At 41.1% G+C, this 17,788-nt stretch overlaps 1 protein-coding gene across 1 annotated transcript; it reads left to right on the plus strand.

The window, feature by feature from the left end:
- Positions 1-2,877: 2,877 nt before the first annotated feature.
- Chgb (chromogranin B) lies at positions 2,878-15,744 on the plus strand. The gene is made up of 5 exons (XM_047535344.1): positions 2,878-3,173; positions 7,446-7,492; positions 7,904-7,997; positions 12,765-14,509; positions 15,364-15,744. The coding sequence occupies exons 1-5, from the start codon at positions 3,125-3,127 to the stop codon at positions 15,439-15,441; spliced, it is 2,013 nt and encodes a 670-aa protein (XP_047391300.1). The 5' UTR covers positions 2,878-3,124; the 3' UTR covers positions 15,442-15,744.
- Positions 15,745-17,788: the final 2,044 nt, after the last annotated feature.

Below are 17,788 nucleotides of genomic sequence, written 5' to 3' on the forward strand. Positions count from 1 at the left end.
TATTTGTGTGAACTAAATAACCTTCTCTATATTGTTGTACTGTTAAAAAAAGAAGCTAACTGCCTAAAATTGTGAAGATGTCAGTTGTTACTAAGTTGATCTATAGATCTGATATAATTCCTACAAAAATTCTAGCAGTTTTTAAGTGGAAATTAATAACTGATTCCACAATCTGTATGGAAATGAAAAGGGTCAAGAATAGCAAATACCCACCTAAAGAAAAACAAAGTGATAAGAGCTTTTTCACAAGGTAGCAGGGCATATTAAATGATATGATATAGGGAAAGCATGGTACTGCTTCAAGGAACAAATAGAACAATGAAATGGAATGCATCTATGGTCTGGAAGTGTCCAGAAACATACCCATATAGGGACTCTAGATTTTTTTTTCAAAACAACATTGAAAAACAGGTAGGAAAGGAGAGTCACTTTAATAGAAAATTTTGAGGACAACTAGGTGATGATATGGTAAAAAAAGTGACTATACTCCTGTCTCATATCATGTTTATTCTAAACCCTGCTTCCTAAGAGAAATATTGATTTTCCTTCTTTATCCTGCTTTTAAAGAATTCCTCAGAAATGCTCTTCCTGGTAACTTATTTTCTTCTAGTACAAAGAGATATAAATGTAAGAGGTAAAATCATAAGAAGTTAATAAAATAATGAAAAAGGAAAACTGAGTCTGAATATGGGATCTGCCTGTAGGCTAGGGCTGCCTCCTCCACTCCCTTCCAATTGGCAATAATGAAAAGATCTTTCCTACATCAAGGTTTTCTTGATGACTAATAAACTCAACCCAAGCACAATCTGAAAAGTCACAAAATGATGTTAATGTTGTTTGACCTCATGCTCACCAAGGGAGCAAGAAAAAAAAGGAAAGCCCTGGAAAATCAGAATGCAGATGCTTCTGGAAGGTGGTGATTCAAAGCAGTATTGGCAATCAGTGCATTTAAAAGTGCAGTTGGAACCCTTATATACTTTCAACAGTGGAGAAAGAATTTCTCACTTATCTACACTAAGGAAGGGCCTCATTTGACATCTCCTTTTTCTGTACACACTGACTTACAGAGGTTTTGAACAAACTCTTTGGGGCTCCAGACATTCTATTTCTTATTGTGAAAGAATTTCAGATTTCAGACAAATACAAAAATAGTCCAAATATCCCTATATGTTGTTCACCCCAATTGTCCAAATACTAAAATGTTGTCCCACTTGACTTAGTATCCTCTTCTTATTTCTCTACCTCTATATTTTTTTTCCAAAAGTTTGAGTGTAAGTTGTACATAGGACATCCTTTTACCTCTAGAGGCCTCAATATGATTTTCCTAAAATAAGGACATTCTCTTACATAACCATAGTACTAATTTTCAAAAGCAGGAAATTAACATTAGACAATAATATGATGTAATCCATAGATCATAGTCCAATTTTACCAATTTTCCTACAAATATCCTTTTTAAGATGACTATTCTTTGAAATATTCTTTGGCTCTAGTTTTGGTGAAATAATTCCCAGGTTTTTTTTTTTTTTTTTTTTTTTATTCCCAGCTTTTTCAGGAAGATGTAGTCAACCACTCAGCACTTGCAAAAAGAATTTGAGCCTCATTACTTTTCAGGAAAATGAATCTGAAACCTCTTTTGAGTCGTGCATGCAGCCAACTTCTTTCCCTAAATGAAGCAAACCCAAATGAAGCTTTGCCCTGTTCTCCAAAGTCTAGGTTATCAGAGAAGATTGTTTATCTTTTGTGTAGGGTTCTTGCCTCATGATTTTTCCTAATTTCTCATTAGGCTGAGGGAGTCCATCTCAAAAATACTCTGGAAGATATTTTCACACGAAATAACAAAATACTTTCCTATCTCAATTTAAAAGCAAAAGAGGATGCACAGCGTTTCTAGTTCCTGGGAGCAGGTTATTCCATAAGCCACCCATAACACTATACTTCTGTTGTAAAGGAGAAATCCAAGGTCAAAGGGTAACAACCTAAATAAACGTCCATCAGAAAGAGAACTGGTTTATCAGACATGGTGGTGCAAACCTGTGATCCCAGTGACTCTGGAGGCTGAGGCAAGATCATTGCAAGTTCAAGGCCAACCTCAACTCAGTCGTAAAAACAAAAAGGACTGGGGATGTGGCTCTCAGTGGCAAAATGCCCTTGGGTTCAATTGAGAGAGAGAGAGAGAGAGAGAGAGAGAGGCTAAAATTCCAGTGTATCCATACAATGCAACCGTGCAGCCATTCAAAAGTAAGTACAGATGTATATGTTCCAAAATAAATTAAGCCTAAACTACAGAAAGTGACTCCGAAGAGGGGAATTGGGGAACTTGAGAATTGAGATTGAGGTGGGAGTACACCCTTTTGTATCCTCAAATTTAAAAAATTTTGAATATATATTATGTTTGGGGGGGCGGGAGAAATCACGAATAGCAGATAGAATCATGGATAGGTAGATGGATACAAAGATCCCAAATTTGAAGGAGCAGCAGGTCCTATAATCCCTGGCTGCGCTTTCTATTTTTAAAGCCATCACTTCCTTTTTCATTTTCCCTGAACAACCAACCATCTAGTATTGTCTCGTTAGCAGTAATCTTTCCCTCAGTTAGGTAGTGGGGTCACAAAACAGACCTAGTCATGCACACACTCTCAGTAAAACTGCAAGCACATGCACACAGCGTCAAATACATGTTTTTAGATTTGGAGGTGTAGTGGGGAGAGATGGGGAGCAAGCTTGAGCAATCTGAGCCAGACCCCCTCCCTCTCCCCGTGTCTCAGATCTACACTACTTCCCTTCACCCCTTTCCTTCCACCGCCTTACTCCCCACCCCCGCTCCAGACCTAGGAGCCTGGACTGCCGTAAATTTCCGCCTACTTGCGCCGCAGCCCTGGGGGCTGCTTGGTGACGTCAGGGCTGAGCTAGGGGGTGCCGCCTTCTGGCTACCCGCCCCTCCCAGGACTTGCGGCCCCCGCCTGCCCTTTAAAAGAGCGCGGCCTGCGCCAAACGCGCCACAGCGCGGAGACCAGGACGCACAGTTGGTTTCCCGAGACATCTTCATCTCGCCTTCTTTCTGCACCTCGCCTCCCTGGTCCAGCCTCATCCTCTTTCCACGTAGGTTTGGGCGAGTGAGGCTATGCAGCCGGTGGTGCTTCTCAGCATCCTGGGAGCCGCGGTGCTGGCCGGTGAGTGGGCGCGGTGGGCTCTTCAGCACCGCGGACAGCGCCAGTCCCAGTCTTCCCCGCAGTTCCGGGCGTCCTGGCCCGTGAACAATAGGAAACGGTGGTGGTGGTGGTAGTGGGTGGGTGGAGGGCTGGTTAAGTGGAAGATTTCTCCTTTTACTTGAGGTTCTTCATTTCTTCCCTTCGCTGGTTGTTCCCCTTAGATTACCCACCCCCGCCAGTGCTCCCGTTTGACTTGGAAAAAAACAGAGGGCTCCCTAGCCCAGCCAGGAGAGTCTCGGTGTTTTTTTTTTTTTTTTTTTTTTTTTTTTTTTTATATCTGGTTTTCCTAACGCTAGAAAGGGAGAAAGCAAGCTGCAGCTCTGGGGAAACCCCACATTTTGTGCTGACTTTTAAGATATCACACTCTGCCGGTCTAGAAAGTCGCTGTTGCGGTTCGATTCTGTATTTGTTTGACTTTTTATAGCCAGGTGACTACAGGAAGGTGGGAATTTATGTAGTATATTAGTTGGCACCTGAATAATTTATTTTATTATTATTACTATTACTACATAAACAATTAGGTAAAACTGAGTTCCATATGCATAAAAGATAAAGCTTTTTAAAAACATGTTTATATGTGTGCATGTATGGTCACATGTATGTGTGTTCACGTTTCATACATTTCTGCAGTTTGTTTTTCCATATCTAGGGAGAGGCAATTTCACATTCAATTAATTCATTTTTAAGTTATGAATGGAAGCTGCACTAGACTTTTCTACTCCAGGAAAATAACTAGGGTTTAAAATAATCTCTAAAGTATCTCTGGAGTAGTGGAAAATATTTTAGTCAAGTTGGGAGGATGAAAATTTAAGTAGTAGATATTTGACAGTTTCTCTTTATGTGTGGAAGATTGTGGGATTCATTTTTCAAACTAATCTGAATCTCAGAGAAATGATCTCAGAAGATGTGAAGTGTGTGTGTGTGTGTGTGTGTGTGTGTGTGTGTGTTGAAGTAAAGTCCCTATGGATATTCAGACTATTGAGAATTAAACATAAAGGTTTTATTTGGCTGTTTTGATGACCTATAGAAAATTATTTCCTTCTGAAGTTGAGATTCCTGTCTAGAATTGAGATACTGAATATCCATATCTATATCCATATCCATGAGTATGAAACTCTTATTGACAGTAATTTCTGTGTGAAAAATGTTGAGACAAAGTGAAAACCAATGGTAATTTAATTTTTAATGCAAGCTACATACATTCAGAATTTTCTAAAATCTTTGTCATTCTTGCAAATTGTTAATAAGTGTTCTCAATTTAATTAAAGGAAACCAAATGACCAATTTAGAATTCTTCATGGTCAAAATATTTTTAAAAAGGAATTGCTTAAGAGGCCAAAGTAATGCTATCTGTTGTGTTATAGATTTAAAAAGGTGACATTTGTGGGACTTAAATAAGTGGGACCAACTATGATGGTAAAATGCAGATCTCTCATCAAAGAGGATATTTTAATCAAGGTTCATATGTTAATAGCAGCTAAAATGGAGACATAATATTATTTTTAGATATCTGTTGAGTTATAATCCATGCATCACAAAATCCACTCTTTTAGAGTGTATGATTCAATGGTTCATAGTACATTTACAGACTGTGTGATCATTACCACTATCAAATTTCAGAACATTTTCATCACCCTGAAAAGATAACCCAAAGCCCATTAGCCATCATCTCCCCGTTCCCCCTCCTACACCCCATGGCAATGAGACATTATAATCCCTCAATTGGAGTTTGTTATTTGGAAAAATCACAGGGCTGAGGGGAAACCTCAGGAAATCATTTAGTTCATTTTCTGCCCTTAAAAGCATCTGGAGGGAGTTCCACAACCGTCTATGGTAGCTGTTGTGCACTTTAAAAATTAATATGTGAAGTACCCATATGATCACCATATTATTCTAGGTAAGATGATTTCTGGCATTCAGAGCTTAATAAACCTTCATTTTAGGAGGAACTTGAGGTCTTTGTAGTTTATCAGCAGAAGAGCTAACAATCTGTTTTGCAGTTATATTTTCAATCTGGAATCAAACCTTAATAGTCCTAGGTGATATTAATAATACTTTAGAAGTTATTCTCAGATTTATTATATTAGTTTATATTTTTAACCATTTGATTACTTTTAAGATGAGCATTAGATTTTTTTCTTTTGTGCTCTCAGAATCTTAGTTTCTGCAAAACATAAGTTTAACTACTTTAGGGGAATCAACATAGCTTTGGCTATCATTTCACTGTAACGGATTCTATTGGAAGAAATACATAGACTTAGATATCTCTCCAAAGGTATAATGTACGTCCACAGAGTCTAGCTTCTTTCCATCAAAAAGAGTCTCAAGAGCTTCGATTAGGGAAACAGGGTTATTCTATAAGGACAAATACAATCCCCAATTATCTAGAATAATAAAGAAACGTATTTATCTCCCTCCCAAATCCAATAACTATTAATACTTTGGCAACGTCAGTAGTTAATAAAAGCATCTATTTTACATTTGTGAAAGAAGAGAGAAGTATTAGCCTGAAGTGGCATTACAAAAGAAGATTTACTAAAGCTGAATATTAAAAGGCAACTTCTAGTTTATTAGGAGAGTAATTCTCTCAGTTATTTCTTTACAGAGGATTTTATAGATTTCAATGGAAAGAGAAAGTGCCACAGTGGGTATGTTCTCGTATAACAGTCATTTGGTCTATAAAAGAATAGCCCAGAATATTGGACCCTGGGGTACGGTCATTGAGTTCTTGTCTGACCTGCATTTTAGGAAGAACTCAAGGTCCTCATAGCTTGTGAGGCAATTCTCAAACATTTTTAAATAATTCTAAAAATCTGAGCAATTTTAAGCTTCTTAAAACAGTTTGAGAAGATCCCAGGCCATACTTTGTAATGAAAAAGCAAATGAAATAGGCATTTCATTTCTAGGTTGAACCCAGTGATATGTAATTGATTGGGTGAGGATGGGTAGGTGTTTAAAGAGGCTTGGGGAACAAAGCATTTTGGAAGGAAAGATCTAGTTGCTGGTCATAACTAAACTACATATGAGTAGCTCCCATGTCTGGTGTCTGAGGGTTTTGCTCTTGCTCCAGCTAGTTCTTCTTTAGTTTCAGGGACCTAGGATAAATTTCTGCACTTTTTCTTTCACCATAATAGCAGTCGTGTACTACAAACAATGCCAGGAGAACTGTAGAGACGGGCCTATGTGTAAATGCTTTGAGCTGCTCTAATGGAAAGACTCAGACAAAACAGAAAAAAGGGAAAGACAAAAGAATCAAAGCAGCATAGAGACAGAAAAAAATGCACTGGGAAACTTAAATCACCTGAAGCACTTTCTAGGAGTTTTTTTAAATAGCAAATTCTCATGAAATTTGATATGCATAAAATTAAAAATTTCTCCTTTTAAAATATTCTCATAAACCTATTGTTCAGCATCAATTTGCATATGATATTATGATCGCCCTGCTGTACTGGGAGAACTTGATACCACCCATGTTCTTGACATGGTTGAAGACAATAGAAAGGAAGGGAAATGCAACCCTGATACGGACGCAAAAGCAAACTTGTTCAGAAAAAGGCCTTGGGTAAAAAACATGGTAATTATTACCTAAAAGTAATGTTTTTGTAAAGCAAGTTAGTTTGAGGGAAGATATTTTGTTGGGAACAGGGATAGGCAGAGGGAGCCACAGACCTGTATCCATTTGGTATATGCATAGGGTATTGAGGAGGGTCCTTGACTATATTTTTTGTTTTAAATTTTTAATTGAAATATATAGAAAACTGCACAAATCCTAAGTATGCAGCTTAATGATTTTTTCACAAACTTAGGATAACTGTGTAGCCAGTACCCAGATCAAGAAATGGAACATGATCAAAACCCAAGAAGTAACCCAACTTGCTTTTATTCTGGAATTGATTTGTACTAGATTTCTTATAGCATTCATTTCCAAATGTTTGGAACATTGCTAAGGAAAAACAACTGTGTTTGTGTATGTGTACATGTGCACATATGTACGTATATGTGGGCATGTGTGTACATGTGTGCAATGAGTGCACATGTGTGCAATGTGTGCATGTGCAGTTGGGGCAGTTGTGTCCACTGCAGCAGTTGTCCCCAGTCACCTGCACTCTGCTCAGTTCTGACTCTGTCCCTCTCTCCAAGTATTATGGAATAATTTGGGGAGGATGGTTGTACACAGCTTCCAAAAATCAACTCAAAGTCATTTTTTTTTTCATTCATTTTCCTCCTTCGAAGCTGTCAGCTCTGTGCCAGTGGATAACAGGAACCATAATGAAGAGATGGTAAGTCAAAATGTCAGTTGCTTCTATATTCTCTTACTCCTTAGCATACCAAACCAAACACAATCCCACAAAGTCAGGTTTTCATCCATGAGAAAATGGTGACAAGGGATGCCCCTCCTTCACTGAGCTCCTACATCCTCTAGAGAGGGTTTAGCACCTCTGAGGATTGCTGTGTCATCACAACATTTTCCTTCTGACCTGTTCAGACATGGGATTTATTTCCCCTCTTGAGGTAATCACAATTCAATGACTTCTTCCATCCAGGTACTGTAAATCTGTTTCCTTGTATTAAAGATCCTGTGTCAGTACAGGTCACATAATCAAACCTTCCCGACAGCGACTCTGGGTTGAGTCATCATCCCAATGACAACAGTTTCTCCAACCTGCTTTTGTATCCTCCCCCTACCCCAGGTGACTCGCTGCATCATTGAAGTCCTCTCAAACGCCCTATCGAAGTCCAACATTCCATCTATCACCCCTGAGTGCCGGCAAATCCTAAAGAAGAGTAAGTATCCCATGCTGCAGGCAGACCAGCATATCTACAGTGATCCTTACTGCGGCTCCCTCCACCTCACCTACCAAGGAGCCCAGGGACATAAGGCAGAAGAAAGAGTGTTAATTGACCAGACTAGTACTTGGGGATACAGAGATATGATTTCTAGTCTTTGTTCTAGGACTTGGTAACTGAGTGACCACGGGGGAAGACCCTTTTTCTCCCTGTGTTTATTTCTTCGAAGTAAAATGAGGGAGATGAACTCAAAGACAGTCTTTGAGATGTTTATCAGTTCTGAAATTCGTTGGTTTCATATTTTGGATTTTTAAAACACATCTTCATTTGGGTGAAAGGAGGTGTAGGAAGTGCTTTTTCGTGATTAAAAGAGGAGGGGTTTGAGGGAATGCTAGGTGATGAAAGGGTAGAGTTAGATTTAAAAATCATTTTGCCCTCTAATCTTGGGGCAGTGAGAAGTGAGAAACTTAGAAAGGCAATTTGAAGACTTCTGGCCTGTTTACATAACAGATTAGTTAAGACATTTTAATGCAGAGCTTATTAGAGTGGAAGGTGGTACTGCCAAATGGCCCAGTAGTTCCAGGTCTGAAAACTGGAAGAGTTTATAGGGTAGAAGCAGAGCATTCTAATGAGTCAGACTAATGGCCTTCTGCGTCAAGACCAGGATGCTTTCTTTGTACTAAAGAGCTTCTGTGGGAAACAAGATGTGAACAGTGATAGAAGCAGCATTCATTGGGAACTGACATTATGAGATCAATTTTACAAAACTATGCAGTCCTTTTTATGCATGAAGTCAGACCAAATCAATAACTGCCTCTGCTTTTAGATTTTCAGTTGAGCTAGGAGCAGTCAAGTTGTTTTTTTCTTTTTGCCTTTAAAATCTCTCATTGCAAGACAGCATTCTCTTGCAATTGCTGCATATGAGTTCTCATGCACAAAATGGTAAAAACAAGTATTAACGATTGACTCAAAGAGGAACCTGGGTGGTTTAATGTGCCCTCGGGGTTTTCAGGATAACAATGGTAAGTACAGGGAGCCTAGATCTTCAGGGACTCCACAAAGAATGAATGGAAGCTTTCCTATCACTCCCAGTCCACATACTTTTCTTTGAATTTCACCTCACTTTCCTTTCCAGCCATTACAGGAAGGAAGAGCAGAGTGAATCTTCAGCAGGTAGTAAAGACTGCTCCTTGGGGCAACCTTATCTTGCTATCTTCCTTTCCCTTGGATTAGCAGTTACATGCAGAAGTAAGGGGTCTGTCTGGTAAGGTCACAATGTAATTATGATTGCTTAGGAAAAGTTATTAGATGCCAAGCTCTGCTTGCCTACAAAGTCATATGCTTAGCCCTCAGGTCCGAACCATAGTAATTCCAACTTCTGTCTGTCACTAATTGTGCCCCGAGTTTTTTTGGTGTCTATTGAGAGAGCACCAGGGAAAATAGTAAAAACCCAAATGACCCATGTCTAGAAGAACCTTGAAGACGTGGAGAATGGCAGAATACTGAGACAGGGAATGTTTAAGAGCTCTCCAGGGTTGCAGCCTCAAAAACCAGTCAGGGCCAGACAGACGGGTAACATAAAGAAATAAGGCAGGACAGGGGGTGAGTCACAAATTTGAGATCACATGTCCCTTCTCGGGGGAACATGTGTTTCCCAGTTCTCATCCTTTTGAGAACTACAGACTCTGTTATTAGATCTTGCAACTTTTCAAAAGAAGTTAAAATTTTGATTTTTTTTCCATGCTGGGAATGGAACCCAGGGCCTTGTGCATGCTAGGCAACTAAGTGCTCTAGCCCTGAGCTATAGCCCCAGCTAAAATATTGGTTTTTAAGTCACATCTCCTGGCATTTAAATATTACCTCTGAATTCAGATTTACTAAAAAACACTGTTTAGGCCAAACAGAAATCATCTTTGGGCCAACAGTTTGCAACATCTGTCCTATTCTAGTCTTCTTTCTCTTGGCAATATAGTCTAAGCTAACCAGAAGACTGGTAGAGCGTTGGCTGATTTGATGGAAGATTCCTGCATGCCATCTCTGTTCCATTCCCAAGCCCATCTCCTCCCACTCTCTCCTGCACATCTCTGAGTCAGCATATGCTCATTGAGCAAATGAGCATTTGGGGAGAAGGGAAGAATCATTGTTTCATGGAGACTTTAGGGAATACATGGACCAATTTCTTAGCAGGTGAAAGGTCTTTTTGACTAGGGTTGATCTTGTCATTTTTGCAGCATGGCAAGAGTACAAGGTGCATTTGTCCCTTTTAACTTGAAAGTAAGGACGGGCTTCACACCTTGGTTTTACAGATTGACAATGACTGTGTGCTGCTAATCACAGCCCTTTTCCAATCTCACCTGCGGGGACTTAAAACTAAATTTAGGAGGACGTGGCTAAGCCCCAGGCACAAGCTGCCACAGGCAGTACACTTTTAACTGAGAAGAAATAAAAATACTTCTGTTCCTGACACTTAAGACCCACATGCGCCATCAGGCCACGTGACCCCTTCCCCTGGAGTCTGAGCTCTGTCTGATCAGCTCTCCTTCAGGTGACTCTCAAAATGACATCAGCATCTGCCTGTCTCAGCTCAGCATGCTATAATAAATACTGCAGTCTGAATGGCTTGAACAACAAACAGTTATTTCTGGTGTCCAAGATCAAGATGTCTAGTGAGGACCCACTTCCTGATTTATAGATAGTTACCTTCTCACCATGTTCACATGTGGGGAAGGGAGAGCATTTCTCTCATGTTGCCCCTAATTAGGGCACCAACGTCATCATGAGGGCTCCAACTTCATGACTTAAGTACCTTTCAAAGGTCCCACCTCTTAATACCACCACATTGGGAATTAGGACTTCATCCTAAGAATTGGGGGTGGGGGACACAAATATTCAGTACCACCTGAAACCTCCCTGCTTACCTGTACCCGCCTGCTAGCCCTGCCCCAATACTGTACCCACAATCGCTGACTCTTAAAGGACAAAGAGTCTGGTGATATAGAAAGGTCAGCCCTCAGGTATCTAGATGTGGAAGGTCAGGAACATTCCTATTGTCTCATAAACTTGAGAATATATTATCATGACAGGCTGGGCTTTAAATAAAGAGTTACAGACCATCTGCTATTCTTTGGATTTTTTACAAAGCAGATCATTTTTTCCTTTTGTAAATATCAATTCAAAATGACTCATCAGTGTCTTTCAATAGAAATACAGTATGACCCACAAATATAACTTCAAATTTTCAGGTAACCACACTTTTAAAAAGTAAAAATGAAATTAGTTTCAATAATATATTTCATTTTATCCAAATGTGTTTTATCTAATATATAATTTTATATATCCAACATATTTGTAATGTGTTTTCTAATACATTCAAAACATTATCATTTCAACATATAATCAATGCAACATTTTTTGAAATATTTTGCATTCTTTTTTATTCATATGAAGTCATGGAAATCTGGTGTGCATTTTAAACACATAGCATGTCTTGGTTTGGACAAGTGCTCCATAGTTCAAGTGCTCCATAGCCACAGGGGCTAGTGGCTCCCACAATGGACAGTGCAGATGTTGATGCCAGCGGTCTTGGCTTCAGGCTTTCTATCTGAACTTAGTGAGATAAGTCGAAGTTCAAGTCCTCCCAGCTAACTGCTGAGACAGTGTTAACACTGCAGATGTCCTTTCATAGGGTGCCCTTGAGTTAAAGAAAATTTAGTAAATGAACTATAGATATTTGGAAAAAACTGGAGGAGAAGAGTGACATATCAGTTATACCATCTACTGCTGACTCAAGAAACAGAAAGACAACTCAGTATTCTGAAAATCATACTCAGCATCTAAGAACACGTGGAGTAGATGGGACCTTAGTGAAGGAAGAAATGGTCCTTTCCATTGCTGTGCAGTTTTCTCAGGAAAAAAATTATATACCCTTCTTATCACCAACCATGGTCATGCATTGCTTAACAATGGATTTCTGAGAAATGCATTGTTTGGCTATTTTGTTGTGGTGCAAACACAAACACTGTCCTTCTGCAAAGTAAGATGGTTGTGGCATCAGTAGGTGAAGTGATCTTATGGTCTCACTATCATATATTTGCTCCACTGTTGGCTGATACACCATTATGCAGCCCATAACTGTGCTAAGTTAAATTGCCATTTACTTCTAGGTTGTCTACACAGCTGATTAGATGATCAAGTCTGATAAACAAATGATTAAATTTTAAATTCTCCTTTGAATCTTGATACTTCCTAAAGTTATGGGCTGCCTAACTTTATTTAGCTGGAGTATAATTAGAACCATTCACACAATGCTACTTTTTCACCCTTCTTCGAGTACATATGGAAAGAATGGTGCTGAATTATACCACTCTGAGTATCAGTATCCTCCACATCTGCAAAAAGAGGAGGTTGAACTGGAAGAATTCTAAAGTTTCTAAGATTAGAGTGTAGTTCTACACTGTAGTTCTACACTCTAATGTAATTTCATAAATCTATATCTGGATTTCAGCTTGATCATTAATAGTCCCAATGAGAGATGCTGATTGGATAGTATGAAAACTTAAAAATATAGAGTCTATTATTAAATTTAAATGCAGGTAAGGAGCTTCCATAGCATTTTAAAAGGAATCAGAGTATTTTTTAAAATTCATTCAAAAATCATCTAAATAGTGGTTAGTGTCCTCAAGATTTGAGGTGATTACTGAGGCTGGAACTTGTTGAATCACAAGCATGACTGAAGTTATACTTACTCTTCTGTTTTCATTGTAGGTGGAAAAGAGGCCCAAGATGAAGAGAAAAGTGAAAATGAAAACACAAAGTTTGAAGTAAGATTGTTAAGAGACCCAGTGGACACCTTGGAAGCCCACAAGCCCTCTACTGGGCAGGAAGCTGGAGTCCCAGGGGAAAAGGACCCTCAAGGTCCTACAAGGGCAAACACAGAGAAGTGGGCAGAAGAAGGTGGGCACAGCAGAGAGGGAGCAGAGGAACCCCAGGGGAGCCTCCACCCCTCCAACAGCCAAGTCCCCAGAGAAGTAAAGGCATACCATTCTGAGAAGAGCCAGGGAGAGGACAGAGAGGAAAAAGAGGAAGAGAAATATCAGAAAGGGGAGCGTGGCGAAGAGGCCAGTGAAGGGAAACCACTTGAAGAGCCAGAAGAGATACAGAATACTTTTCTCAACAAAAGAAACCAGGCTACCACTAAGAAAAAAGAGGAATTAGTGACCAAATCAGCTACATTCCCTACTGGGCACTCTGAGGAGAAGACACACAGCAGGGAGAAGAGCAGCCAGGAGAGTGGAGAGGAGATGGGGAGCCAGGAGAAACACCCTCAGGAGTCTAAACCCCAGAGTGAGGAGGAATCTGAGGAGAGTGAGGAGGACACTACTTCTGAGGTGACCAAACGACGCATGAGACCCAGGCACCACCACGGGAGGAGCAGGCCTGATCGGTCCTCTCAGGAAGGGAATCCTCCCTCTGAGGAAAGGGGACACGCCTTCGAAGAATCTGAGGAGGCAAAGGTTGGGGAGAAGAGGGACCACCATTCAACCCACTACAGGACTTCAGAGGAAGAACCCGAATATGGGGGAGAAGTGGGGAATTATCCAGGTGTCCAGTCTCCCGAGGACCTGGAGCGGGGACAGTATGGGGGCAGAGGAAGTGAGGAGTACAGAGCTCCAAGGCCTCATAGTGAGGAGCTCCAGGAGGAGGCGGACAAGAGAAACCCCCTCAGCTCAGAGCTTGAAAACATGGCGCACGGTTATAGTAAGGAAAGTGAGGTAGAGAGGGGCCATGAGAGGGGGATGGGGCACCATCCCAGAGGCAGAGGAAGGGAACCAGGTGCCTATTCTACTCCTGACATCAGAGAAGAGAAAAGGTTCTTGGGAGAAACCTATCACCATGTTCAAGAAAGCCAGATGGATAAGGCCAAGAGACATCCGCAAGGTGAGTGGCAGGAGCAGGACAGAACCTACCTCAACTATGATGAGGAAGGACCCCAAGGGAAGTGGCAGCAGCAGGAGGACCCCAGGGACCTTAAAGAGAACAAGGAGGAAGCTAGGCTGCAAGACAAACCATACGCTTCCCGTCACACCACTGAAAAGAGGAAGAGATTAGGGGTGCTGTTCAACCCGTACTACGACCCTCTCCAGTGGAAGAGCAGCCGTTTTGAGAGAAAAGACAACGCAGATGACAGTTTCCTTGAGGGCGAAGAGGAAAACGGGCTGACCTTGGGTGAGAAGAATTTCTTCCCAGAATACAGCTATGATTGGTGGGAGAAAAAGCCCTTCTCAGACGACGTGAACTGGGGATATGAGAAGAGAAGCTTCGCCAGGGCCCCCAAGCTGGACCTGAAAAGGCAGTATGACCGAGTGGCTGAGCTGGATCAGCTCCTTCACTACAGGAAGAAGTCAGCTGAATTTCCCGACTTCTACGACTCTGAGGAACAGATGGGCCCACGCCACCAGGCAGAAAGTGAAAAGGAGACAGCCGACCAGAGAGTTCTGACCGAGGAAGAGGTACGGTGTGAGGCTTTGGGTTTCAGATTTACTCGCCGTGGCCAAGGGTAATAATATGTTCAACACTATCTAAAGTTAATGGGGAGAAACTGGTGGGAATTTTTCGCCATGGGAACATAGCCCGAGAAACCAAGTGGAGACCACCTGTGGGGTTGATTTCCATCTACCATCCAGTCGTGGTCCACATCCCTGCCCACCTCTCCCTAGTACCGTGTTTCTCCACCTTGTTTGCACCGTGGAATCACCTGGCCAGATGCAAACGTTACCCTCTTGGGGATCCACCCTCAGACTTCTGTGTAATTGATTCTGGGTGCTCCCTGGGCATCAGGTGAGTCCAGCGTTCAGTCAAGGTTGACGCTGTTCTGGTGTCTTCCCCTTCATCATTTGACTGCTCATCACTATCTCCCAGGGTCTGGAAAACATGATACAGAAATTAGTTACTTTGGTATGTCTTCATTAGTTCATGTCCTCCCACAATCAGAAGTTTTCATCAGGGAGAGGTAATATTATTGGAGCTCTAGCTACCCAAACAATGCCTTCTCCCCTACCCCATTATTAAGTTAGTTGATGCTTCTCAAACTTGAATGTACATCAGAATCATGAGGGATTTCTAATCCCCAGAGTTTCTGATTCCGTCGGTTTTGGGTGGGACCCAAAAATTTGCATTTCTGACAAGTCCCTAGGAGATGCTGGGAATGCAGATGCTGCTGGTCAGGGGACCACACTTTGAGAACCACTGATGTGTGTTGACTTTCTACTAAAATTCCCCTTTCTACTCATATTCCCTCAAACTATAGCATATCACTTGATCTGGAACCTCAACTTCTGCACCCTCACCTTTTTGTATTTTCCAGGAAAAAGAACTTGAAAACTTGGCTGCAATGGATTTGGAACTACAGAAAATAGCGGAAAAGTTCAGTCAAAGGGGCTGATGGTTATTGGAGCAACGGGCAGTTTTAAGAAGCAGTTCTCACATCATCTATTTTCCACTTCACTAAAAGACACCATTTATTTATCCAAAGGCAGAAAGTAGAATTGACTACTCATTAAATGTTTGACACAATTGAAAATGTTGTTAATTTTTGCCAGAATGCTATTGAAAATATGAATAGCATGACTTGTCGCATATTCTTTCTTGCAAAATAGATATATTAACATGCTTGTGACAATGACTGAGCTACTGTCTTTGAAAATGTGTTTGTCTCAATTTGAAATAATAAAAGATTCACTGGAGACTAAAAGCTTCTTGGTTCTCAGCTTTCTTTGAGCTAATTAGGAGGAGTGTGATTTTCAAATCCATTCTGTAAATTCAGAAAGATGAAAGAATTTGTGGGTCTTTGGGTGTATCATAGAAAAAAAGGAAAACCTTTTGAAGTAAAACAATGCCCAGGACCTAAAATGAATGAGATCAGGGGAAAAAAAATATGCTGCCCCAGGCTGAGAGAGATAAACTAGGCTTGAAGACCCTGTTTTATTCTTATTTTTATTTTTTTATATTTTTTTATTATAAACAAATTGGGTACAACTTGTTTCTCTGTTTGTACATGAAGTAGAGGCATACCATTTGTGTAATCATACGTTTACACATAGTGTAATGATGTTTGATTCATTCTGTTATTTTTTTCCTTCCTCCCCACCCCTCCCACCCCTCTTTTCCCTCTATACAGTCCTTCCTTCCTCCATTCTTGCCTCCCTCTCACTCCCCACTATGTATCATCATCCGCTTATCAGCAAGATCATTCATCCTTTGGAAGACTCTGCTTTAAAAATAATCATAAGAACTGGGTGTGGTGGTGAGTGCTTGTAATCCCAGCATCTGGGGAGGCTGAGGCAGGAGGATCTCGAGCTTAAAGCCAGCTGCAGCATCTTTGAGGCACTAAGTGAGACCCTGTCTCTAAATAAAATACAAAATAGTGCTGGGGATGTGGCACCGTGGTTGAGTGCCCCTGAGTTCAATCCCTGATTAAAAAAAATCATACGATAGTACTTTAAAAATTCTATAAATTCTATAAACTAGGGTCGTCATACCTAGCAGTAGAGGGCTTGCCTAATGTGCACAAGGTCTGCAGTTCCATCTCCAGTACCGGAGGGAAAAAGCAGAATAAGGTAAAATACAGCTGATTATTATTAGCTGGGTACAGTGGCATGTGCCCATAGTCCCAGCTACTTGGGACCCTGAAGCAGGAGGATTGCTTGGGTCCAGGAGTTCAAGTCTAGCTTGGGCAACATTATGAACATTATGAAAGTCCATCTCAAAACAAATAAAGATCCTAAGAACTAGAGAGCTCTAGGAGTAGCCAGCCAAGGGCCTCCCACCCCACACTGCCCTGTCCCTGGCCCCTGGCTAAAAAGAAAGCCTGAATAACAGGATGAAACCCCGATTGGCACTCAGAACATCTGGCCTGTTAGATCCTTGGTCCCTCCCTCAAGACTGGATTTCTACTCTGTAAGAAAACAGAACTCTGACTCTGTAACTGTGTAACAGTAGCTGTGTGGCTTTGAGAAAGTTACTTATCCTCTCTGAATCATCAGTAGGGCATCTGTCTAATTGGGTTCTTACAAAGATGATACAAGTTTATGCAAAACACAGCGTGGTACCTAGTATATGTCAACGGCATAGAAAATGTTGACTGCTATCATTTTTATCCCTACAGTTTCTTTTTTTTTTTTTTTCACACAAGAGGGGTTTATTAAGCAAACAGGGTGTCACCCTGCAGGGTAAGAGAGAAAATGAGAGGAAAATAAAGGAAAAGAGAAAGGGCACACACAAGAGAGTGTGAAAAGCGAGGAGGAGAGAGAAAGAGAGTCAGGGGGAGAGAAAGCATGAGAAAAGATGGCAGGGGAAGCTATCCTTAAGCAGTTGAATTCTGCAGGGCTAACAGAGGACCAATAATGGAGAAGGATACTTGCAAGCTGACTGATGAACCAATAGCTAGCTAGGATGTTCACAGACTGACAGTAGTTGGGAGGCGGGGAAAATGGCTGCACCAGAAAGGGTGGGGAGAGCAGCTTTCAGACTGACTAACTAGGTTGTGATGCAACTGAAAGGGCGGGGGAGCAGCTTTGTATTACATTCCCCCATTTCTGTTTTTATAAGAAAATCTTTTGTTCTCCAGTTCTTTCCTGCCTTATCTCTCCTTCCTGCCTAAGTGACTAGGGCTGGTTTTGCAGGTGAGATGTCAAAAGTCCATTCTCTCAGGGGCAGTGTTCATCATCCAGACTTCCAGAGGCAGATGGCGTTCATGGACTTCATTTCCTTGATTTGACTGATCCCCTATT

This window comes from Sciurus carolinensis, chromosome 2 (genome assembly GCF_902686445.1).
Source record: "Sciurus carolinensis chromosome 2, mSciCar1.2, whole genome shotgun sequence".
Lineage (NCBI taxonomy): Eukaryota > Metazoa > Chordata > Mammalia > Rodentia > Sciuridae > Sciurus > Sciurus carolinensis.